The sequence below is a fragment of the Aquarana catesbeiana genome, linkage group LG10 (genome assembly GCF_042186555.1).
Source record: "Aquarana catesbeiana isolate 2022-GZ linkage group LG10, ASM4218655v1, whole genome shotgun sequence".
Taxonomy (NCBI): domain Eukaryota; kingdom Metazoa; phylum Chordata; class Amphibia; order Anura; family Ranidae; genus Aquarana; species Aquarana catesbeiana.
This window is the reverse complement of record NC_133333.1, coordinates 243,595,694-243,614,548: the sequence shown is the minus strand read 5'-3', so window position 1 is coordinate 243,614,548 and position 18,855 is coordinate 243,595,694. Positions and strand designations below refer to the sequence as shown.

The 18,855-nt window shown below is 42.6% G+C and overlaps 1 protein-coding gene across 13 annotated transcripts in view; it reads right to left on the bottom strand.

The window, feature by feature from the left end:
* Positions 1 to 18,855, bottom strand: part of KIF1B (kinesin family member 1B) — a 277,895-nt gene that overhangs the window by 14,327 nt on the left and 244,713 nt on the right. For 9 of the 13 annotated variants that reach the window (XM_073603543.1, XM_073603544.1, XM_073603554.1 and 6 more), the window contains 6 exons: positions 16,581 to 16,665; positions 16,389 to 16,491; positions 9,344 to 9,458; positions 6,777 to 6,910; positions 6,040 to 6,101; positions 1,391 to 1,536 (listed from right to left, as the gene is read on the bottom strand). In XM_073603543.1, coding sequence (XP_073459644.1) covers positions 1,391 to 1,536; positions 6,040 to 6,101; positions 6,777 to 6,910; positions 9,344 to 9,458; positions 16,389 to 16,491; positions 16,581 to 16,665 — 645 coding nt within the window. Of the gene's footprint in view, positions 1 to 1,390; positions 1,537 to 6,039; positions 6,102 to 6,776; positions 6,911 to 9,343; positions 9,459 to 14,565; positions 14,593 to 16,388; positions 16,492 to 16,580; positions 16,666 to 18,855 lie in introns of all 13 variants that reach the window. The other 4 variants (XM_073603542.1, XM_073603553.1, XM_073603551.1 and 1 more) reach the window with 1 other exon arrangement.

Genomic DNA, 18,855 nt, shown 5'->3' with positions numbered 1-18,855 from the left:
AACATGGACAAACCAAAACTTTCTTCTAAAGAAAAGTTAAAATATACATGATGGACAAGCTCCTCAATAGAGGAAAGAGTTTAAAACCAAGTTCCATCTACAATAACCAGTTGCAAACTCTGGGCGTACTAGACACGCCCCAAAAAATGTAATCATTGTACACAGGGCATGTCTAGTACGTCCGTCCAGTCCTTCTGCCGGGAACCCCCGTTCCAGTACACGGCAAATCAGCTCTGATGAATCACAGCTGCATTGCAGAGAACACAGAGAAGGTCCGGGCAGCATGAGCCGTCAAAAAAAAAAAAAAAAAAAAAAAAGCAGTCTGGAAATGTTCATCAACTTTGCTCAGCTGCGAATAGAGAAAGCTACAATGAAACATTGTTTCATTTAGTAACTGTTTTTTTCATCTACAGATCAAAGGGATGAACTTTGATCTGCAGATGAAGTCAGTTAATGCAACCTAACAAAAAAAAAAAAAGTTTATTTTTTATTAAATGTTCCTCTGTTGAACACCTTATTAAAGCGGAGATCAACTTCTGCTGATCAGACCCCCCCCCCCTCCGGTTCCACATTTGGCACCTTTCAGAGGGGGAGGGGTGAGCAGATACCTGTCAAATCCAGGTATCTGCTCCCACTTCCGTAATGTCCGGCCCCTCCTCCTTCCCCCCTGCTGCCTTCTGGGAGACACACAGGTCCCAGAAGACAGCAGGGACCATTCAGAAAGCGCAGCTCCATTCGCGCATGCGCAGTAGGAAACAGGCTGTGAAGCGGTAAGGCTTCACTTCCTGTTTCTCTTAGTAATGATGCCGACGCCTGCACCCAGGGGCCGAGGGACAAGTCAGCTTCGGGTGCCATCATTGCGGACTCCCAGGGCAGGTGTCCTTATATTAAAAGTCAGCAACTGCAGTATTTGAAGCTGCTGACATTTCTTTTTTTTTCACCCAGGCGGAACTCCGTTTTAACCTTTAGTTTACTTTAATCAGCCCTAATTTTCTTATTCTTCTTCTCCGTTTAATTATAATTTTCCTGGTAATTTTTTTTTCTATTTCATTAATATTTAAACTTTTTTTGTTTGCTTTGTTCATTAATATTTTTGCACCTTTTACATATATAATGAACGAATCACACTGAAAAAAGTGCAAATATGAAAAAACCTTACTTTAATTAATTTGTGAATAACTTTGCAATGCTTTGTACCAAAATCATAAGTTTAGCGTTGTTTTAAACAGAACAAATTACAGAATAAAATGCATACTTTTTTTATGCACAGTAACATTTATTTTTAAATTAACACTGCTCAAAAAAAAAAAAAAAAGTGCCTTTTGTTTGGTTGGTAATTTTTTTTTGGACCATTTAATGGAAAAACATGACTAAACTCCAACTGTCCTACCTCGTGGAGCTGCTCCATTTTCTCCAGCTCCCACTGGTGTTCCAGGATCAAACTGTCACCTCGGGGTCTCCACCCAGCCAGGTTCTCCTCTCCACGGACATAAGCCACTGAAGTGTCCAAAATTTTCCTTCTCCTTCGCTGCATTCCTAATAGGAGGAACATTAAATCAAAATAAAAGTCTAAATTTTATAACACTACGTAGCAGCCCACATCCAAAACACAGGCCATACATTGAAGAAGTTCAACTCTAGCCAAGGTTTATTGCAATGAGAGTATACTGCTCACTCCCACCCAAAGCCATGCCCCAAACATGTTTCACCCACAGCGGGGCTTAATCATGAGCATTATGTAGCAGCCAGCAAATACAAGACGGTATACAGCCCTAGAAGAATAGAGTTCAAAGGTAATACAGCACTTATTTCTTTGCAATGCTGTATCTTCTACCATGGCGTTCATATCAAATGAAGGAACCATATTAAAACCGTAACACCAATCTTCCTGCACCAAAATGCCGCACAGAGCAATTCAGTTGGAGAAAAAAAAATAGGTTGACGTAAGATGACAGACCCTAGAATCTATATAGCTTGGGTTTATTTAAGCATCCAACTACTTCAGCCCTGGAAGATTTACCCCCCCCCCCCCCTTCATGACCAGGCCATTTATTTGCGATACGGCACAATGTTATTTTAACTGACAATTGCACGGTCGTGCGTCACTGTAACCAATTAAAATTTAAATTTTTTTTTTTTTCCTCACAAATAGAGCTTTCTTTTGGTGGCATTTGATCACCTCAACAAAATTTTTTACTTCCTGCTATAAAACATATCCAATAAAAAAATTTTTAAAAATCGAATTACTTCATCAATTTGGCAGGGCTGGGCTCAGCCCTTCCTTCTCTGAGCTGGCCCCTCAGCTGTCGGCTAATTGCCAGCTCCCATCTCTCCACAGGTACTCAGCTGTTGATGATTTCCTGCTAGTCAGTCCTGCCTACTTAAGCCGTCCAGCCCAGAGGATCTCTGCCTTCGCCTTGGTTAACATCACAGAGACACTCTCCTGCATTCCTGTTTAAAGACTTGCTTGGCTGACATCCCTTCTGGCTCCAGATCCTGCTTGCTGTTTTACTACACTCATCTCCAGCTCCCTGACGTTTGGCTTGTCTGACTATCCGTTCCGGTTCCTGAACTCTGGCTATGTTTTGACTACGTTTGTTCTATTTATTTTTATTATTAAACAAGTGTGATTTAACTGTACTTCTGTCTCAGTCTGATTTCATGGTTCCTGACACAATTTAGGCCAATATGTATTCTGCTACGTTTTTGGTAAAAAAAATGTCCCAATAAGTGTATATTGATTGGTTTGCACAAAAGTTATAGCGTTTACAAACTATGGGATATATTTATGGAGTTTTTTTTTTTTTACGAGTAATGGCAGCGATTAGCGACTTATAGCAGGACTGCGATATTATGGCGGACAAATCAGACACTAATTGACACTTGAGTTTTAGGGACCAGTGACACTAATACAGTGATCAGTACTAAACATATGCTCTGTCACTGTACTAATGACACTGACTCGAAAGGGGTTAACATCAGGGGCGATTAAAGGGCTGTGTGCCTAGCCAGTGTTTTTGTACAGTGCGAGAGGTGCTTTTACTAAGAGAAGACATGGATCCTAGTCCCTGCTTTGCAGGAATACAGCATTCATACCTTCCTTACTGACAGAACGGCAATCTGCCTTGTTTAAATAGGCAGACTGCTGTTCTGCCTCTGTACTGAATGATTGGCTGGTGCCGGCGGACATCGAGTCCACGGTACCCGCTGATCAGCTCCTGCTGTGTGTGATCACAGTGGGAGCGAGTCACCGGCGGCATGCATTCATGCCCGCTACTCGGAAATGCCAGATCATGTATATATACGTTATCTGGCACACAGCTGCCGCTCTGTAGCAGTAAAACTGCTATAGGGCGGTCAGCAAGTGGTTAATACAGCCTTTGTGGGTGAAGGCATCTTGCTGCTTTGGTTTAGATAGGCTTCTTCAATTTGATACTGACACTGAGGTAGAAGATACAGAATTGCAAAGAAAATAAACGCTGCATTACTTTGAACTCAACAGGAAGAACAAGACACACCACAATGTGAACTTCACCCTACATGATGGAGATGAAGAACCCAGGCAATGATGTAAAAAGTGTGTTTTTCCATTGAGTGGGAAACAGGGAGACTTACTTTCACTTCACATTCACCCGTCACTGGCATATGAAATGTGGGGTAGCCTGTTTGTACCCTCACTATTGACATTTCTTCATAGTTCTCAACTTGGGAAACACCCAGTTAGAGTGAAGTGTCCTTGCCTAATTGTGTGAAAGCTGGAAAGGATGAACGTTTTGTGTGCCTGTTAGAGAAAGTACTCCTCTCTTCCTGTTCTGGTGACCCCCTGTAATATCATTATGCACAGGGTGACACTGCAATAGGAAGTGAGGGGACTCCTCAAATTGCTTCCAAAACTAGAAAAATATTGGATGGAGTTGACCTTACTGTCATTTGACTGATTTAGGTAAAGCCAGGCATAGATGGAATGGAATGGGCAGGATAGTTATACTAAAGTCAATCTATTGATCCAATTCAGTACAACCAGCCTGTTCCTTTTTTTTTTTCGCGTGATTACTGCCGTCAGCAGCAATCATTGGTTTTTGACGGCAGGGAAACCTCCTGCTATCAGAATACAATACAAAAGCGCAGCATGAGGGATTCCCACATTAACACTGAATGTGTTGGAGGAATCAAGTGATTTTCTTTAGTGAAACCAGTGGTTGAAGGAGAGAAAATTACTTAAATGCAGGGCCAGCCTTACTCTTTGCATAGTCAGTAAAACAAAACTTTCTGTACTTATCCTTTTTTTTTTTTTAAACTTTATTAGCAGAGAATATATTTCACATACAAAATGCCAAATATTGTGTAATGTAACACAGGCATAAGAACAGTATACATTTCTCAGTAACCAGCCAGAAAGGCCAGCACCACCAATCATAGAAGACTCCTACCAGAGTCCCATACCCAAGACCTGTTATCCAAAAAGTTTATTTAGATTTTTTTTTTTTTTTTGGAATTATGAACAAACAAGACTGAATACCCCCAGCAATTTCAACAAAAGGGATACAGTCGAAATTCCCCCTCCCCTCCCACAAAGACCCCCAAACCCTAGAAAAACCAAGGAGCCAACTGACCACCCCCCTGTGTAACTATATACATAAAAACCATGGCCATTTGCAGATGGAGTATGCTGCTCCAGTACCCCATCATTTATATCAGTGTGCCGTACTTTTAATGTCAACGTCAACGCCGTTTTAACCTTAACGTCAGTTAGGGCCTATCAAAAAACACTGTTATCATTGCAATGTCTCCTCACCCCTTTACCGCTCAGTGATGCCCTTCCCCCTCCAGCATATCTTTCGAGTCCACGCACCAAAACCACACCTTCCTAAACTTCTTGGGGTTACCACAGGCCTTGTACTTCATACGATATAGAAGGATGTCAGCATTCACTACCTTCATCCACATCCCCAACGTCAGATTTTCTGTATATATTCACCTCTTTGCTATGAGCTTCCGTACCCCAAAATAGAGAATCCTAAGAAATTATTTGGTATACACATCCAACTCGTCTTGTTCAAAAAATCCCAAGAGGCAACACAAGGGGGAGCATATATTAGGAAGGTCAAATTTATCAGCTATAAATTCAGTCACCTTAGACCATAAAGGCCTTATTTTGGTACACTACCACACCATGTGAAGAAAAGGCCCCCCCCCCCACCCAGTCATTTGTGACAAGTTGTAGAATCTCTCTTAAGCATATGAAATATTCTAACCGGTGTATAATACATCTGATGGAGGTACCGAAGCTGAATCATCCTATCCGTCGTGGATATGACAGTGGTAAGGTAAGTATCAAGGACCTCCTGCCGCAGCTCTTTCCGACAACTCTGGTGCAAGAGCCATCCATCTAAACCTTGCCCTACCTATTAAGGATGAGCTCAAGCATGCTCGCAACTCCACATGCCCGCGCCCACCAGGAAGTTGACACTCCACAGCGCTAATCATAGGCAGTGAGACATTTCCCGATCCACGGCTGCACAGATCGGGCAATGTCTCACTACCTGTGATTAGCGCTGCGGAGTATCAGCTTCCTGGCGGGCACGTGGAGTTGCGAACACGCCTGAGCCCATCCTTACCACCAATCAACCCAGGATCTCCAGGCCCCAGCGCCAAATAATACCTGGAAATTCTCTTGGTTGGATCAGCCAAAAAGAGGTATTTTGAACCCGAACCTCTCTGCCAGCAAACTGCGCTACTGCCGTATGATGCATTTGAGCATATCTGAAGCGTCGGGTCCTGGGTATCCCAAACAGGTCCCTTAGTTGATCAAAAGTGCGTAGCTTAGCTTCCTGATATATATGATGTAGGTACTTTATCCCAAATTGGGCACACTCTGTACTTATCCTTAAGTAAATACAGCTCCTAATTCAATAGGATTGTGAAGGGTGGCATCTTCCACTCTCAAATAAACGTAAATAGAAGTGATGGCTAGCGCTCAAAGAAGCATATGAGATATATTAACACAAAGATATCAGTAGTAAAAAGTTTTGTTCTTACCAGGACTTCCTGTGTCAGCCATTTTGCACAAACTCAGTTCATAGATTCCAGTTACTCTGTTACTGTAATTAAAGCACACGAGAGAGTATGTTTACCACAGATACCAGTACAAGTACAATTGATAACATTACAGCTGGGGTGTGAGTGATTGTTGCCAGGGCCGCTGATAAGGCAGTACAGCCCGCCCTCCTGTACTGGGCCCGGGCCCCATCAGTTCAAAAGGGGGGCCCTGGGCACCTGCTGAACAGGAGGGCTAGCGGTACTGCCTTTCTGCAGTCACTGATCCTCTTCTGCCTCCCCCTGCAGCGCTTCTGGCTTCTTCTCTGCTCACGCCCTCCAGCTGTGCTGCAAGGGATCAGTTCTAGCATCCGCGTCCCCATCCCCCTTCATTTTGGGCCCCCCCCTGTGCTCCCCTTTTCCCAGCAGCGTTTCCGACTTCCCTCGTCTCCCGCCAGCAACTGCTACGAGCACACAAGGGGATGTTTCATGTTGGAGAGTAGTGGAGGGGGGTCATTAAATTCATATAATAATGATTTTAGTGTATTTTTAGCGAAAACATCATTTGATATTTTCTGGGGGGTGGGGAGAAAGCAAGGTCCTGTCTGGTAGGCAGTATGGGATCCCATGATTTCTAACAGCAGCCCTGATTTCCGTACCCTATTTTAACAATTCTTGGTAATATTAGCTTTCCTGTGAGTGAACATCAGAGAAAAAAAATCAAATATACAAGTTCTCACCAGTCAGGTGTCTTTGAATATCCGCTGCCAAAGAGACTGCGCAGGGACCGAGGAGGGGATATTTTGGCATCACGAGAATAAAAGACCATACACACATCTTTTGTAATCACTGCTGGCTGGATACAATGATCAAGCTGAAAGATAAGCGGAAAGATTATGCAATGGTGTAAACATCTTTCAATTTCTAAATTTTAACACTAAAGGCACTTTCAAGGAAAGAGAGAGTGGGGGTGAGAATGGGGAGCACAAAGACACAAGAGGGGAGAGAAGGATGTAAGGCCTCATGCACACTACAGCTGTCAAACGCCAGCTTTATAGGTGTGAGACTTTTTTTTTTCTGCCCCTAAATGCCCCCCTATGTTAGCCTATGTGTCTGTGCACACATAGGCATTTGCAGGCATTTAGTGGCAGAAATTTGAGCACACCAAAATTGCAATCAGTAGAGGAGCGCTGGCGTAAAAAGACACCCAATGTGACCAAATGCATTTAATCTTGTTTAAAAATGCCTAATTGCTAGGCATGTTTAGTGCTTGAGTGCCCATTCATTTCAATGGCTATGGAGTAGATTCATATTCTGGCCAATTAAATGAATGAACTTGCTTCATTATCAGAAGCCCCTAATTCCTTGATTACTAGGACTCATTACCTGGATTCCCCTGTGAGTGAATGGTGGTTTGGATTGGTAAATGTGCAGCTGCTTCCTGTCAGAAAGACAACATTGTCTTTTTATTTAACAAGTGTTGGTGAAGGGATTGGATTTGCCATTTTAATTGAACATTTCAATAAATTCAATAAAGCAATGGGTGTTTTACTCAATTGAAGTGTACCACTTAGTGACTATATTGGGGAGTTTATCTTTCCTTTGTGTTATGCCTAGTGTGCATGAGGCCTAATGAGGGGAAAAAGAAAGAAGGAAGGGGGAAGAAGGACAGAAGGAAGGGGAGAGAAGAGGAAGAAAAGGAGGAATAGGGGAGAGAGGAACAAAGGGGAGGGAAGCAGGAAAAGAGGGAACAAAGGAAAGAAGAATGGGGGAAGAGGAGGAATTAAGAAGGAAGGAAGGGGCGAGGCAGAGAGCAAGGAACGATAGGAGAAAGTAAGGAGAGAGGGAAGGAAGAAAGAAAACAAGGAATAGGGGAGAGATGAAGGGAAGTGGGAGGAAGAACAGAAGGAATAGGGGAGAGAGGAATGAAGTGAAGAGAAGGAGGGAGGGAAGGGTGAAAAGAGGGAATAAAAGGAAAGAAGGGTGGGGGAAGAGAAGGAATTAGGAAGAAAGGGGTGAGGCAGGAATGATAGAGGGAAGTAAGGAGAGAGGGAAGGAAGAAAAGAAGGAATAGGGGAGAGAGGAACAAAGGGGAGGGGAGGAGGAAAAGAGGAAAGGAAGGATGGGGGAAGAGAAGGAATTAAGAAGGAAGGAAGGGGTGAGGCAGGGAGCAAGGAATGATAGGAGGAAGTAAGGAGAGAGGGAAGGAAGAAAAGAAGGAATAGGGGAGAGATGAAGGGAATAGGGAGGAAGAACAGGAAGAACGAAGGGGAGAGAAGGAGGGAGGAAAGGGTGAAAAGAGGGAATAAATGATGGGGGAAGGGAAGAAAGGAAGGGGGGAAGGGGTGAGGCAGGTAGGAAGGAATGATAGAAGGAAGTAAGAAGAGAGGGAAGGAAGAAAAGAAGGAATAGGGGAGAGAGGAAAGAAAGCAGGAGGAAGAACAGAAAGCATAGGGGAGAGGGGAAGGAAGGGGAGAGAAAGAGGGAGGGAAGGGTGAAAAGAGGGAAGGAAAGAAGGGTGGGGGAAGAGAAGGAATTAGGAAGGAAGGGGTGAGGCAGTAATGATAGAGGGAAGGATAGAGGGAAGGAGAGAGGGAAGGAAGAAAAGAAGGAATAGGAGAGAGAGGAAGGGAAGTGGAGAGAGGAAAAGCAGGATAAGGAAAATAAGATGGTTAATGTTGTTAAAAGAGAGGATAGAAGGATGGACGGAGTAGTAGATAAAGAAAAGCTGGAATAATGGAGTGAAGGGATGAAAACACAGCAATAGATGGAGTGAGAACTACAATGATCGCACAGGTGCAGAATTGAAACATGCTTTACAGAGATAAAGCCAAACAAGTGATAGAATATGTCACAGTGAGAGAAAGCACTCAAAAACAGCAGTAACAGAAGAACTAATAGACTAATGCTGGCCATACACTATACGAAAAATCAGCCGAAAAATCGTTCATATAGACACTTCGTTCGTTTTTCGGCAAGTTACTGGGCACAAATCGATAATTGTTTGTGACGTTTTTGTGGGAAAAAAAAAACGAACGGCAAGTTTGGAAAATTTCTGTCGAACGTACGATAAATTACAAGGTTAATGTGTTTCCCGTCCGAACTGTCTGCACTAGGTATATGTGAAAAAAAACGAACAAAAAATTATTTATGTCCACTGAACGATTTATCGGTCATTACATGATGGCACGATCGTTTGCGGTCACGGTCGAACGTTCGTTTTTCGAAAATGTGTTCGGCCGATTTTTCGTATAGTGTATGGCCAGCATAAGACAGGCAGGCAGAAGATAGATGGCAGACTACGTACCTCTAAGTAGGCTGAAAGTGTCATATAGATCTTCTCTCCATAGGGAGTGACTCTATTAAGGAGTAGGGAGTTGTGCAAGGAGCTGTCCCATACAGCCTCGAACCGATAAAAGGTCCTAGAGAATCAGGGTGGTAACATCAGTTAACCTCTACATCCACGCTGTCCTTGTACAATACAGAATACACCCACTCCCAACACATACCACAAGTGACAAAAGACACACAAAATGTGACTATACAGGAACACTGATCAAAGATATTAACTCCATAAAAACAGCATGGATCCTGTGAAAGAAGGAGCACTGCCATATTTCATAAATCTGTTTTGGCTTGGCTAGACCTGTAAAGAGCACCTGTGTGGCATGGACTTTAGTGAATGCTCTGAAGAGATATATAAATAAAGGCCCAGGCTGGTGATCATAAGCAGTTGTGGTTGTCATCAGACCTCATTGCATGTCACCACCATACACCAGCCTACCAGGCTCTCAGACAGCAAGGAAGACCTGTAAGACCAAACCGATTCTCATTTTATCAAACACAATTATTTTAAACAGAGCCGGTCTTTCATCATATCTGGAGAATGTCTAAAAGACGAAATCTACCTCTAAGTGATATTTTTCTTATCTATTTAAAGTGTGTGTGTGAACCCCAATAATGAACTCCTCTTATTTGCTCCCCCCTTGATCTGTTTACATACGGTAGGGAAAATGATTATTTGATCCCCTGCAGATTTTGTAAGTTTGCCCACTTACAAAGAAATGAAGGGTCTATAATTGTTATAGGTGTATTTGAAATGATAGAGACAAAATATCAACCTAAAATCCAGAAAAAACATATGATACAAATGTTATAGATTGAATTGCAGATCGGTGAGTAAAATAAGTATTTGATCCCCTATCAACCAGCAATTATTCTGGCTCCCACAGACTGGCTACAATATGTGCTCATGTGGTAGACAGATTAGTCCTGTCAATTTAAGAAGGTGCTCCTAACCACAACTCACTATGTGTATAAAAGACACCTGTCCACAGAATCTCTTTCTTCCCTTTAAACCTCACCATCATGGGCAAGACCAAAGAGCTGTCAAAGGACGTCAGGGACAAGATTGCAGACCTGCACAAGGCTGAAATGGGCTAGAAGACCATCAGCAAGAAGCTTGGTGAGAAGAAGACAACTGTTGGAGTTCACAAATAGAAGAAATACAAAATAACAATCGCCCTCGGTCTGGAGCTCCATGCAAGATTTTGCCTCATGGGGTGAGGATGATTATGAGAAAAGTGAGGGATCAGCCCAGAACTACACGGGAGGAGCTTGTGAATGATCTCAAGGCAGTAGGGCCCACAGTCACCAAACAAACCACTGGTAACACAATACATCGCCATGGATTGAAATCCTGCAGGGCCTGCAAGGTCCCCCTCCTCAAGAAGGCACATGTATAGGCCCATCTGAAGTTTACCAATGAACATCTAAATGATTCAGAGAAGGATTGGGAGAAAGTGCTGTGGTCAGATGAGACCAAAATTGAGCTCTTAATTTAACTCAACTCGTCGTGTTTGAAGAAAAATGCTGACTATGACCCTAAGACCACCACCATCCTTACAGTCAAGCATGGAGGTGGAAACATTATGCTTTGGGGCTGTTTTTCTGCTAAAAGGTCTGACTTTGCTGCATTGAGGGGCCAATGGACGGGGGCCATGTATTGTAAAATCTTAGGCGAGAACCTCTTCCTCTCAGCCAGAACTCTGCCAGGGCATTGAAAATGGGTCGTGCATGGGTCTTCCAGCAAGACAATGATCCAATCACACCGCCAAGGCAACAAAGGAGTGCCTCAAGAAGAAGCACAATAAGGTCATGGGGTGGCCTAGTCAGTCTCCAGACCTTAATTCTATAGAAAATTTATGGAGGGAGCTGAAACTTCGAGTTTCCAAGTGACAGCCAAGAAACCTTAAGGATTTAGAGAAGATCTGTAAAGAAGATTGGACCAAAATCCCTCCTGAAATGTGTGCAAACCTGGTGACCAACTACAAGAACCATCTTACCTCTGTGCTTGCCAACAAAAGTTTCTCCACCAAGTACTAAGTCATGTTTTGCTTGGGGATCAAATACATATTTTACTCACTGAACTGCAACTCAATTTATAACATTTGTATCATGTGTTATTTCTGGATTTTTGGTTGATATTCTGTCTCTATCATTCAAAATACATCTATGATATAAACTATAGAACCTTCATTTCTTACTTACAAAATCTGCAGGGGATGAAATATTTCCCCCACTGTATACCACGAAAAGTATTTTGCTGTATCTGTTTGAAAAATGCAAAAACCTGTTGATTCTGTAAGAAATCTTGACAGCTGATAACTTTCTGTGCTGTCTGCCTGCACTCCACTGAAATCTTAAGCAGCTTCATCAGCTCTGCTCAGTTCATCCCAGCAGACTACAGAACACCTCCTGCAAATTACGGAAATAAGATGAGGGGAGGTGTTCTGCAATCTTAACACACTTGCTATGAAAACTCAGCACCTCCTACTACAGTGTGCTGACCGAGCATTGTCACCGAAGGAGAGAAGTGTGTTCCCGGCAGGATCAGCATAAGAAGATAAAGGAAAGAATGACTGTAAAAAGAAAATGAATGCAGCCTCGACATATACAGACTGTCAAGCTGCAAATATTAAGTCATGTGTTCCTGAGTTTAATTACATACTAATTGCTTCTGTTAACTATATACAGCTACGACCTGAGAGCACAGGAGTCACAGGGAGCGGTTTGTCTGTCTAGATGGACAATATAGTGTACCAAGCACTATAAAAGTGATGCAGTGATCCTGTACTGTACAAACTCTAAATTCACCTCAAAAGATGTGATCTACTTATTTATTGCAACTAATGGCAGAGGAAGAAATGGCAGAAGTAGTCAACCCAGAGAAAAAAAGACAATTAAAAAAAAAAAAAAAAAAAAAATCAAATACATGTTATTATTATACCTTTATACTAGATCTAATATGTTTAAATTTATCTACTGCTACAAAAGCAGAATAAATGACACTATCACCAAAGCGGCAGATAATTTTGCTCACTTTCCTTGCAACAAGGCAGCAGCTAATTTGCAAATCATTATCTGAAACTTTTATAAACTGTACCCAACTACTCAATTGCTAACTGACTTAATAAAAAATCTGCATCAGAACATCTCTACTGCATTGCTGAATTTGTATTTCTGTTTTTATTTTTTATCAAACCTATGATTAAACCAGCTCATGCAAAAGAGGAGTAGCCTTGAAGTGGGGCTAAAATTTTTTCAAATATATGCACATGTACCGGACAGTTGGGGAATGGGCATAGTAAAACCATAAAGGTAGTGTATGTTCCTGTTTACAAAAGAAGCTGCCATCTTTTCTTTTTTTTCCTGAATTAATGAGGAAGTAGGGACGAGTGGAGTGATTTCACTAAATCTGATTTTACAGAAGTCATCTTTTTTTTTTCAAAAATAACAATAGGGGTCTTAGAGGCGAGTGGAATGTTTGCTTCAAAACAGTTTATTTAGTGTAGTTATTGATTCCAGCTTTGAAACAAAAATTTGAAATTGGTTTCCAATTTTGCAATCCAAAACTATTTTCACAATGGGGCGGGACTCCGGCTGTGGATCTGCCTGCTCAGTGGGGAGGAATCCGTCTGCTGATCCCCGCTGAGCAGGCAGATGACAGGTCTGTTAACGTTCTGCACAGGCACAGCCCGCTCTCCTCTATGGGAGGTCGGATGTAAACGGCCCACCTGTCTGTTTACATCCATCTGTCATCTGCTCCAATCCACCAGACGGATAGGGAACGGATCCCCCCCCATCCATCTGTTTTTAGCGGATCGGCTCAGATGTCGCTCCACAGAGGGCAATGTATGGTCCGATCGGGTGCACCTAAAAAAATTGACGCGCGTGAAAGAGGCCTGAAATAAGCTGGAAAAAAAAAAAAAAATGAATTACATGGCTTTGTTTTTTAACAAAGCAAAATGACCACTATGCCATGCCATGCTAATAAAATGACGATCACATGGCTTTTTATGTGAAATAAGCTTGGGAATAAAATCACATGGCTTTGTTTCCTAACAAAACCAAATGACCACTAATCCATGTTGATATGATAATCACATGACTTTGCTGATAAGCAAAGGGTTAGAGGGGTTAGGCCCCTCCCACATGGGCAATGCTACTGACTACTGGATCTGCAGTGGCCGCCACCTGCATGCCTGTTTGGAGAGGGAATATCACTCCAAAATTCCTATTCATCATGCTGCAGCCATTTCTATTAGACACGTTGTGGCACAGCACCAGTCTCTCCTATGGGCTATGTTGGCAGGCGAGAGAAAACCTCACCCAAGCTCTACCGCTATATAGTATAGTTGGAGTGTAGAGTAGACAGTGCTCTGGCTAATTAAGCTCACAAAAGATCCATAGAAAGTACAGGCCAGAACTTGACAGCTTCACCATAGAAAATATTTAAGCATTTACGCGTTCCGGCGTTCATCAAAAGGCCTAGGGCACAGCACTAGTCTCTCCTATGGGCTATGTTGGCAGGCGGTACCATGTGACGAATGTCACATACCCTACTTATTTTTGTTGAGCCACAATACAAAGCCTTGCGGCTTTGATGATGTGTACTGGGGTGTTAGGTCGGCCATTGCTGGGTTTTACTGCCAGCTGAATGCATTAAAAAAGCACAACCACCTGCTTTTGCTGCTTCAACTAAGCCCATGTGAAAGGGGCTTTAGATTAAGGGCTCCTCTGTTCTTCAATATCAAGACTCATGTTTCCAGCAAATGAGGGGGCATTTTTAAGGACAAGAACAGGTCCAAGATAGCCAAAAGGATCTTCCCTTAACCTTAGAAGCAATTTAAAGTCCACTGAACCCTAAAACTCATCTAAATTTCACCACATTTTTTATATTTTCTCCTAAATTTGAGAAAACGAAACATTCTTTTTTAAAACCACAAATTGCATGATATTCCATTAGAATCTGCATTGTAGAAAAAAATGTTTGATGATAGTGTCTTTGATGCTGCCATTTAAATGCTACCACCTAGCTATTTAGTGCAGAAGCGCTATTGGGGGGTGGAGCAAGCCAGTGCAGGGGGTGGAGACATAAAGTATTCTGTGAGAGACTGAAGAATCTTTATGTGCAGGGTGGTGGTAATGGGGGTGGGGGGTGGGGGGGAGAAGCAAAACATAAAATACCTAGGCATGTCCTTATCAAGAAACAGCCTGTAAAACACAGAAGAAGAAGCTGCTATTAGTGACAGAGACATTCAGGGAGACAAAATGGAGGACGCCCAGAGCGCAGACGAAACTTCAGCGGGTAAAGGAGAGGAGAGCAAAAAAAAAGAAGCCACGCAAATTAAATCCAACATAAATGTGGCAAATAAAAAAACAAGCAAGATGATAATCACTTGAAAATTAATCCTCGGATCACGTTAAGGAATAACTTAACCCTGAAGGTGTAGTACGGAAGATGTTAAAAAGCACCATTTAAAATACAGAGTTGATGGGTTAACACAATTTTAGAACATCACTGTATTCTCTAAAGACCGATGCAGGTAGAGGTGTACCTAAGGCCACTGCAGAAAAATCTAAACATGGGAACCTTCATGTCTTATACAAGAAAAACATTTTTTAAGGTCTCATTTAATCCTTGGGTGGATAATTTCTGATGTAGACACATTTTCAGAATATATTCAGCTGGCACCCTTCTAAAGTACTACTGGTTCTACCCTTGTGCAGTGACCCCAAGCCTCTAGACCAGGGGTCTCCAAACTTTCTAAGCAAAGGGCCAATTTCCCGTCCTTCAGGCTTTAGGAAGGCCAACAGTGCCCCATCATTGGTTTTCATGGGAGAAATAGAGCCCCATTGTTGGCATGAACGGTAGGAATAGTGCCCCATTGTTGGTATCAACGGGAAGAATAGTGCCCCATTGATAGTGTCAATAGGGGGAATGGTGCCCCATCATTGATGTCAGTGGTGGAATAGGGCCAGATAAAGGCAAGCAAAGGGCAACATTCGGTCCCCGGGCCATAGTTTGGACACCACTGCTCTAGACAATGAGGACCCAGTGATCCATCCTCAACTATCCAGGTAATCCTGGCTGCAGGGCCAGGACAAGGAGTGGGCAGAAGGAGCAGCTGCCCAGGGCACAGAGGTAGGGAGGGCATCTTTTCACCACACACAATCTCCAGATCAGTGACTAGCAACCAGCAGGGTGCAGATTCATGTCTACTCTGACAGCTACTGATGCCACACATGCTCCAATCACCCATCCTCAACCCCATCTGCCCACAGCTGACACAAAAAACACAACAGGCATATGCAACTACCTTCTATTTGCTAGAAAGCAAGCAATTGGCCAAACTTGTAGTAAACACTCCATGGCAGGGGTCTCAAATTGGCGGCCCTCCAACTGTTGCGAAACTACAAGTCCCATGAGGCACTGCAAGGCTGACAGTTACAAGTATGACTTCCAAAGGCAGAGGCATGATGGGACTTTCACAAGTTTCACAAGAGCTGGAGGGCCGCCAGTTTGAGACCCCTGCTCTATGGCAACCATATACAGCCGGTGCAAAGGGTGCTGAGAATGGGCACAGGATGGTACACCCGTTCCATTGCATGCATTAGGAGCGCTGGAAGCGCAGACCCGCATTCTTGCCCTGGGCACTCAACAAACCTGTCCCAGTCCTGCCTAGCCGTTCCAGTCAAACCATTCCCACTTTGCCCGTGCCCTGTAGACTGTGACCCAAACCTCCATCTGGTACCTCCTGGGGAGAAACTCCATACAGGCTCCTCCCACACACACTTTAAACACACGTAGGTGAAAAGTTATAGAGAAGCCCAAAATAACTGTAAACATTTTGTTCTTCGGACTCCCAAGACTTAGCTAGTAAAACTTGGTATTTTCTATTAGATCTAACTGAACTGAAGGTAATTTTACTTCCTGTGGGTATAACCTTTTACTGGCTTCATAAAAAATTTGCCCAGGGTGCCTTGCCTCAGCGGTCATAATAGATTACCTGCTGGAGCTGTGAGATTTGAGGTATTTGGCGGATATGATGTTGAGGGAAAGAACAGCATCTGCTGGAGACTCGTCCACCTCGGTTTTGTTCCGTACTCTCCCTGGAAGGACACATAGAAGGCAGATTGTCAGTAGGGACTTGCATGGAGGGTGGGCATGTACAGTTACAGGGGCACGTTGTGACACTCACCTACCACCAGTTCTCGTACATCCTTCCAGTGCAATTCGTTGCCTTTCTCATGAATTATAGTCACTGTGATTCTACGCTGGATGCCCTGTAACAACAAATTACATATAAATAGCTAAAACAATGGCTTCTGCTGCCAAAAAGACAAAATTACCATCATCTTTTCTTTGATTTTCCCGACAATTACTCTATAGCTGGCAATGGTTCTTCCACATTGGGGCTTCACTTATTTATTTATGACAGGAATTGTATAGTGCCATCAATTTACACAGGGCTTTACATATTGTACATTCCCATCAGTCCCTTCCCCTAAGAAGCTTCCAATTTAAGGTCCCCAATTCCTACCTACATACAGTGGATATAAAAAGTCTACACACCCCTGTTAAAATGTCAGGTTTTCGTGATGTAAAAAAAAATGAGACAAAGATAAATCATTCCAAAACTTTTTCCACCTTTAATGTGACCTATAAACTGAATAACTGTTGAACAACAAACTGAAATGTTTTAGGTGGAGGGAAGTAAAAATAAAAAATGTAAATAATATGGTTGCATAAGTGAGCACACCCTTAAAACTAATACTCTGTTGAAGCATCTTTTGATTTTATTACAGCACTCAGTCTTTTTGGGTATGAGTCTATCAGCATGGCACATCTTGACTTGCCAATATTTGCCCACTCTTCTTTGCAAAAACACTCTAAATCTGTCAGATTGTAAGGGTATCTCCTGTGCACAGCCCTCTTCAGATCACCCCACAGATTTTCAATCAGATTCAGGTCTGGGCTCTGGTTGGGCCATTCAAAAACTTTAATCTTCTTTTGGTGAAGCCATTACTTTGTTGATTTGGATGTATGCTTTGTGTCATGTTCATGCTGAAAGATTAAGTTGCTCTTCATGTTCAGCTTAATAGCAGAAGCCTGAAGGTTTTGTGCCAATATTGACTGGTATTTGGAACTGTTTATAATTTCCTCTACCTTGACTAAGGCCCCTGTTCCAGCTGAAGAAAAACAGCCTCAAAGCATGATGCTGCCACCACCATGCTTCACGGTGGGTATGGTGTTCTTTTGGCGATATGCAGTGTCGTTTTTGCGCCAAACATATCTTGAAATTATGGCCAAAAGTTCAACCTTGGTTTCATCACACCAGAACACATTTTTCCCACATGCTTTTGGGAGACTTCAGATGAGTTTTTTAAGATTTAGCCAGGCTTGGATGTTTAAGAAATGGTATCCGTCTTGCCCCTCTACCCCATATCCCAGACATATAAAGAATACGGGAGACTGTCGTCACATGTACCACACAGCCAGTACTTGCCAGATATTCCTGCAGCTCCTTTAATGTTGCTGTAGTCCTCTTGGCAGCCTCCCTGACCAGTTTTATTCTCATCTTTTCATCAATTTTAGAGGGACGTCCAGTTCTTGGTGATGTCACTGTTGTGCCATATTTTCTCCACTTGATGATGACTGTTTTCACTGTGTTCCATAGTATATCTAATGCCTTGGAAATTCTTTTGTACCCTTCTCCTGACTGATACCTTTTAACAATGAGATCCCTCTGATGCTTTGGAAGCTCTCTGCCGGCCATGGCTTTTGCTGTACAATGCGACTAAGAAAATGTCAGGAAAGACCTACTAGAACAGCTTAACTTTATTTTGGCTTGATCAGAGACACTTTAAATGATGCCAGGTGTGTACTGACTCCTATTTAACATGAGTTTGAATGTGATTGCTTAATTCTGAACATGCTTAATTCTGAATACAGCTACATCCCCAGTTATAAAAGAGGGTGTGCACACTTATTTTATTTTTATTTAATGCCTACAAGTTCTCAATGAGCTGCGAGGGGGCTGGTGAGCGCTCTCATAGTCCATTTAGCTTCCTGTCATTCAGTAACTGTCTGTCCATATCTGTGGTACAGGCAGACAGCTACACTGACTGTCCTGCTTTACAGGATCCTAAGAAAAAAAAATAGTAAATGTACATTTTTTTACCTGCAAAAAAAGTGCATTTATTATAATCTTTTTTTTTTTTAAAGGTGAACTTATCCTTTAATCTACCTTTGACAGAACCATCTTTGTTTAGGCATCATACAGAGACTCCATCTACTTTCCGATGGTGCAAGATGCCAGCTCAGCATTTAAATAATCATGTAAATTCATGGCTGTGCAAACAAATCAGGCCCTTGATGCTCCCTTTCACCGTATGACTTGCTAGAAAATTATTATTTTATGTACAGTGCCCTTGATTTCTGAGGGAGAGGAGACTGAGGAAAGGTTTCTCTCT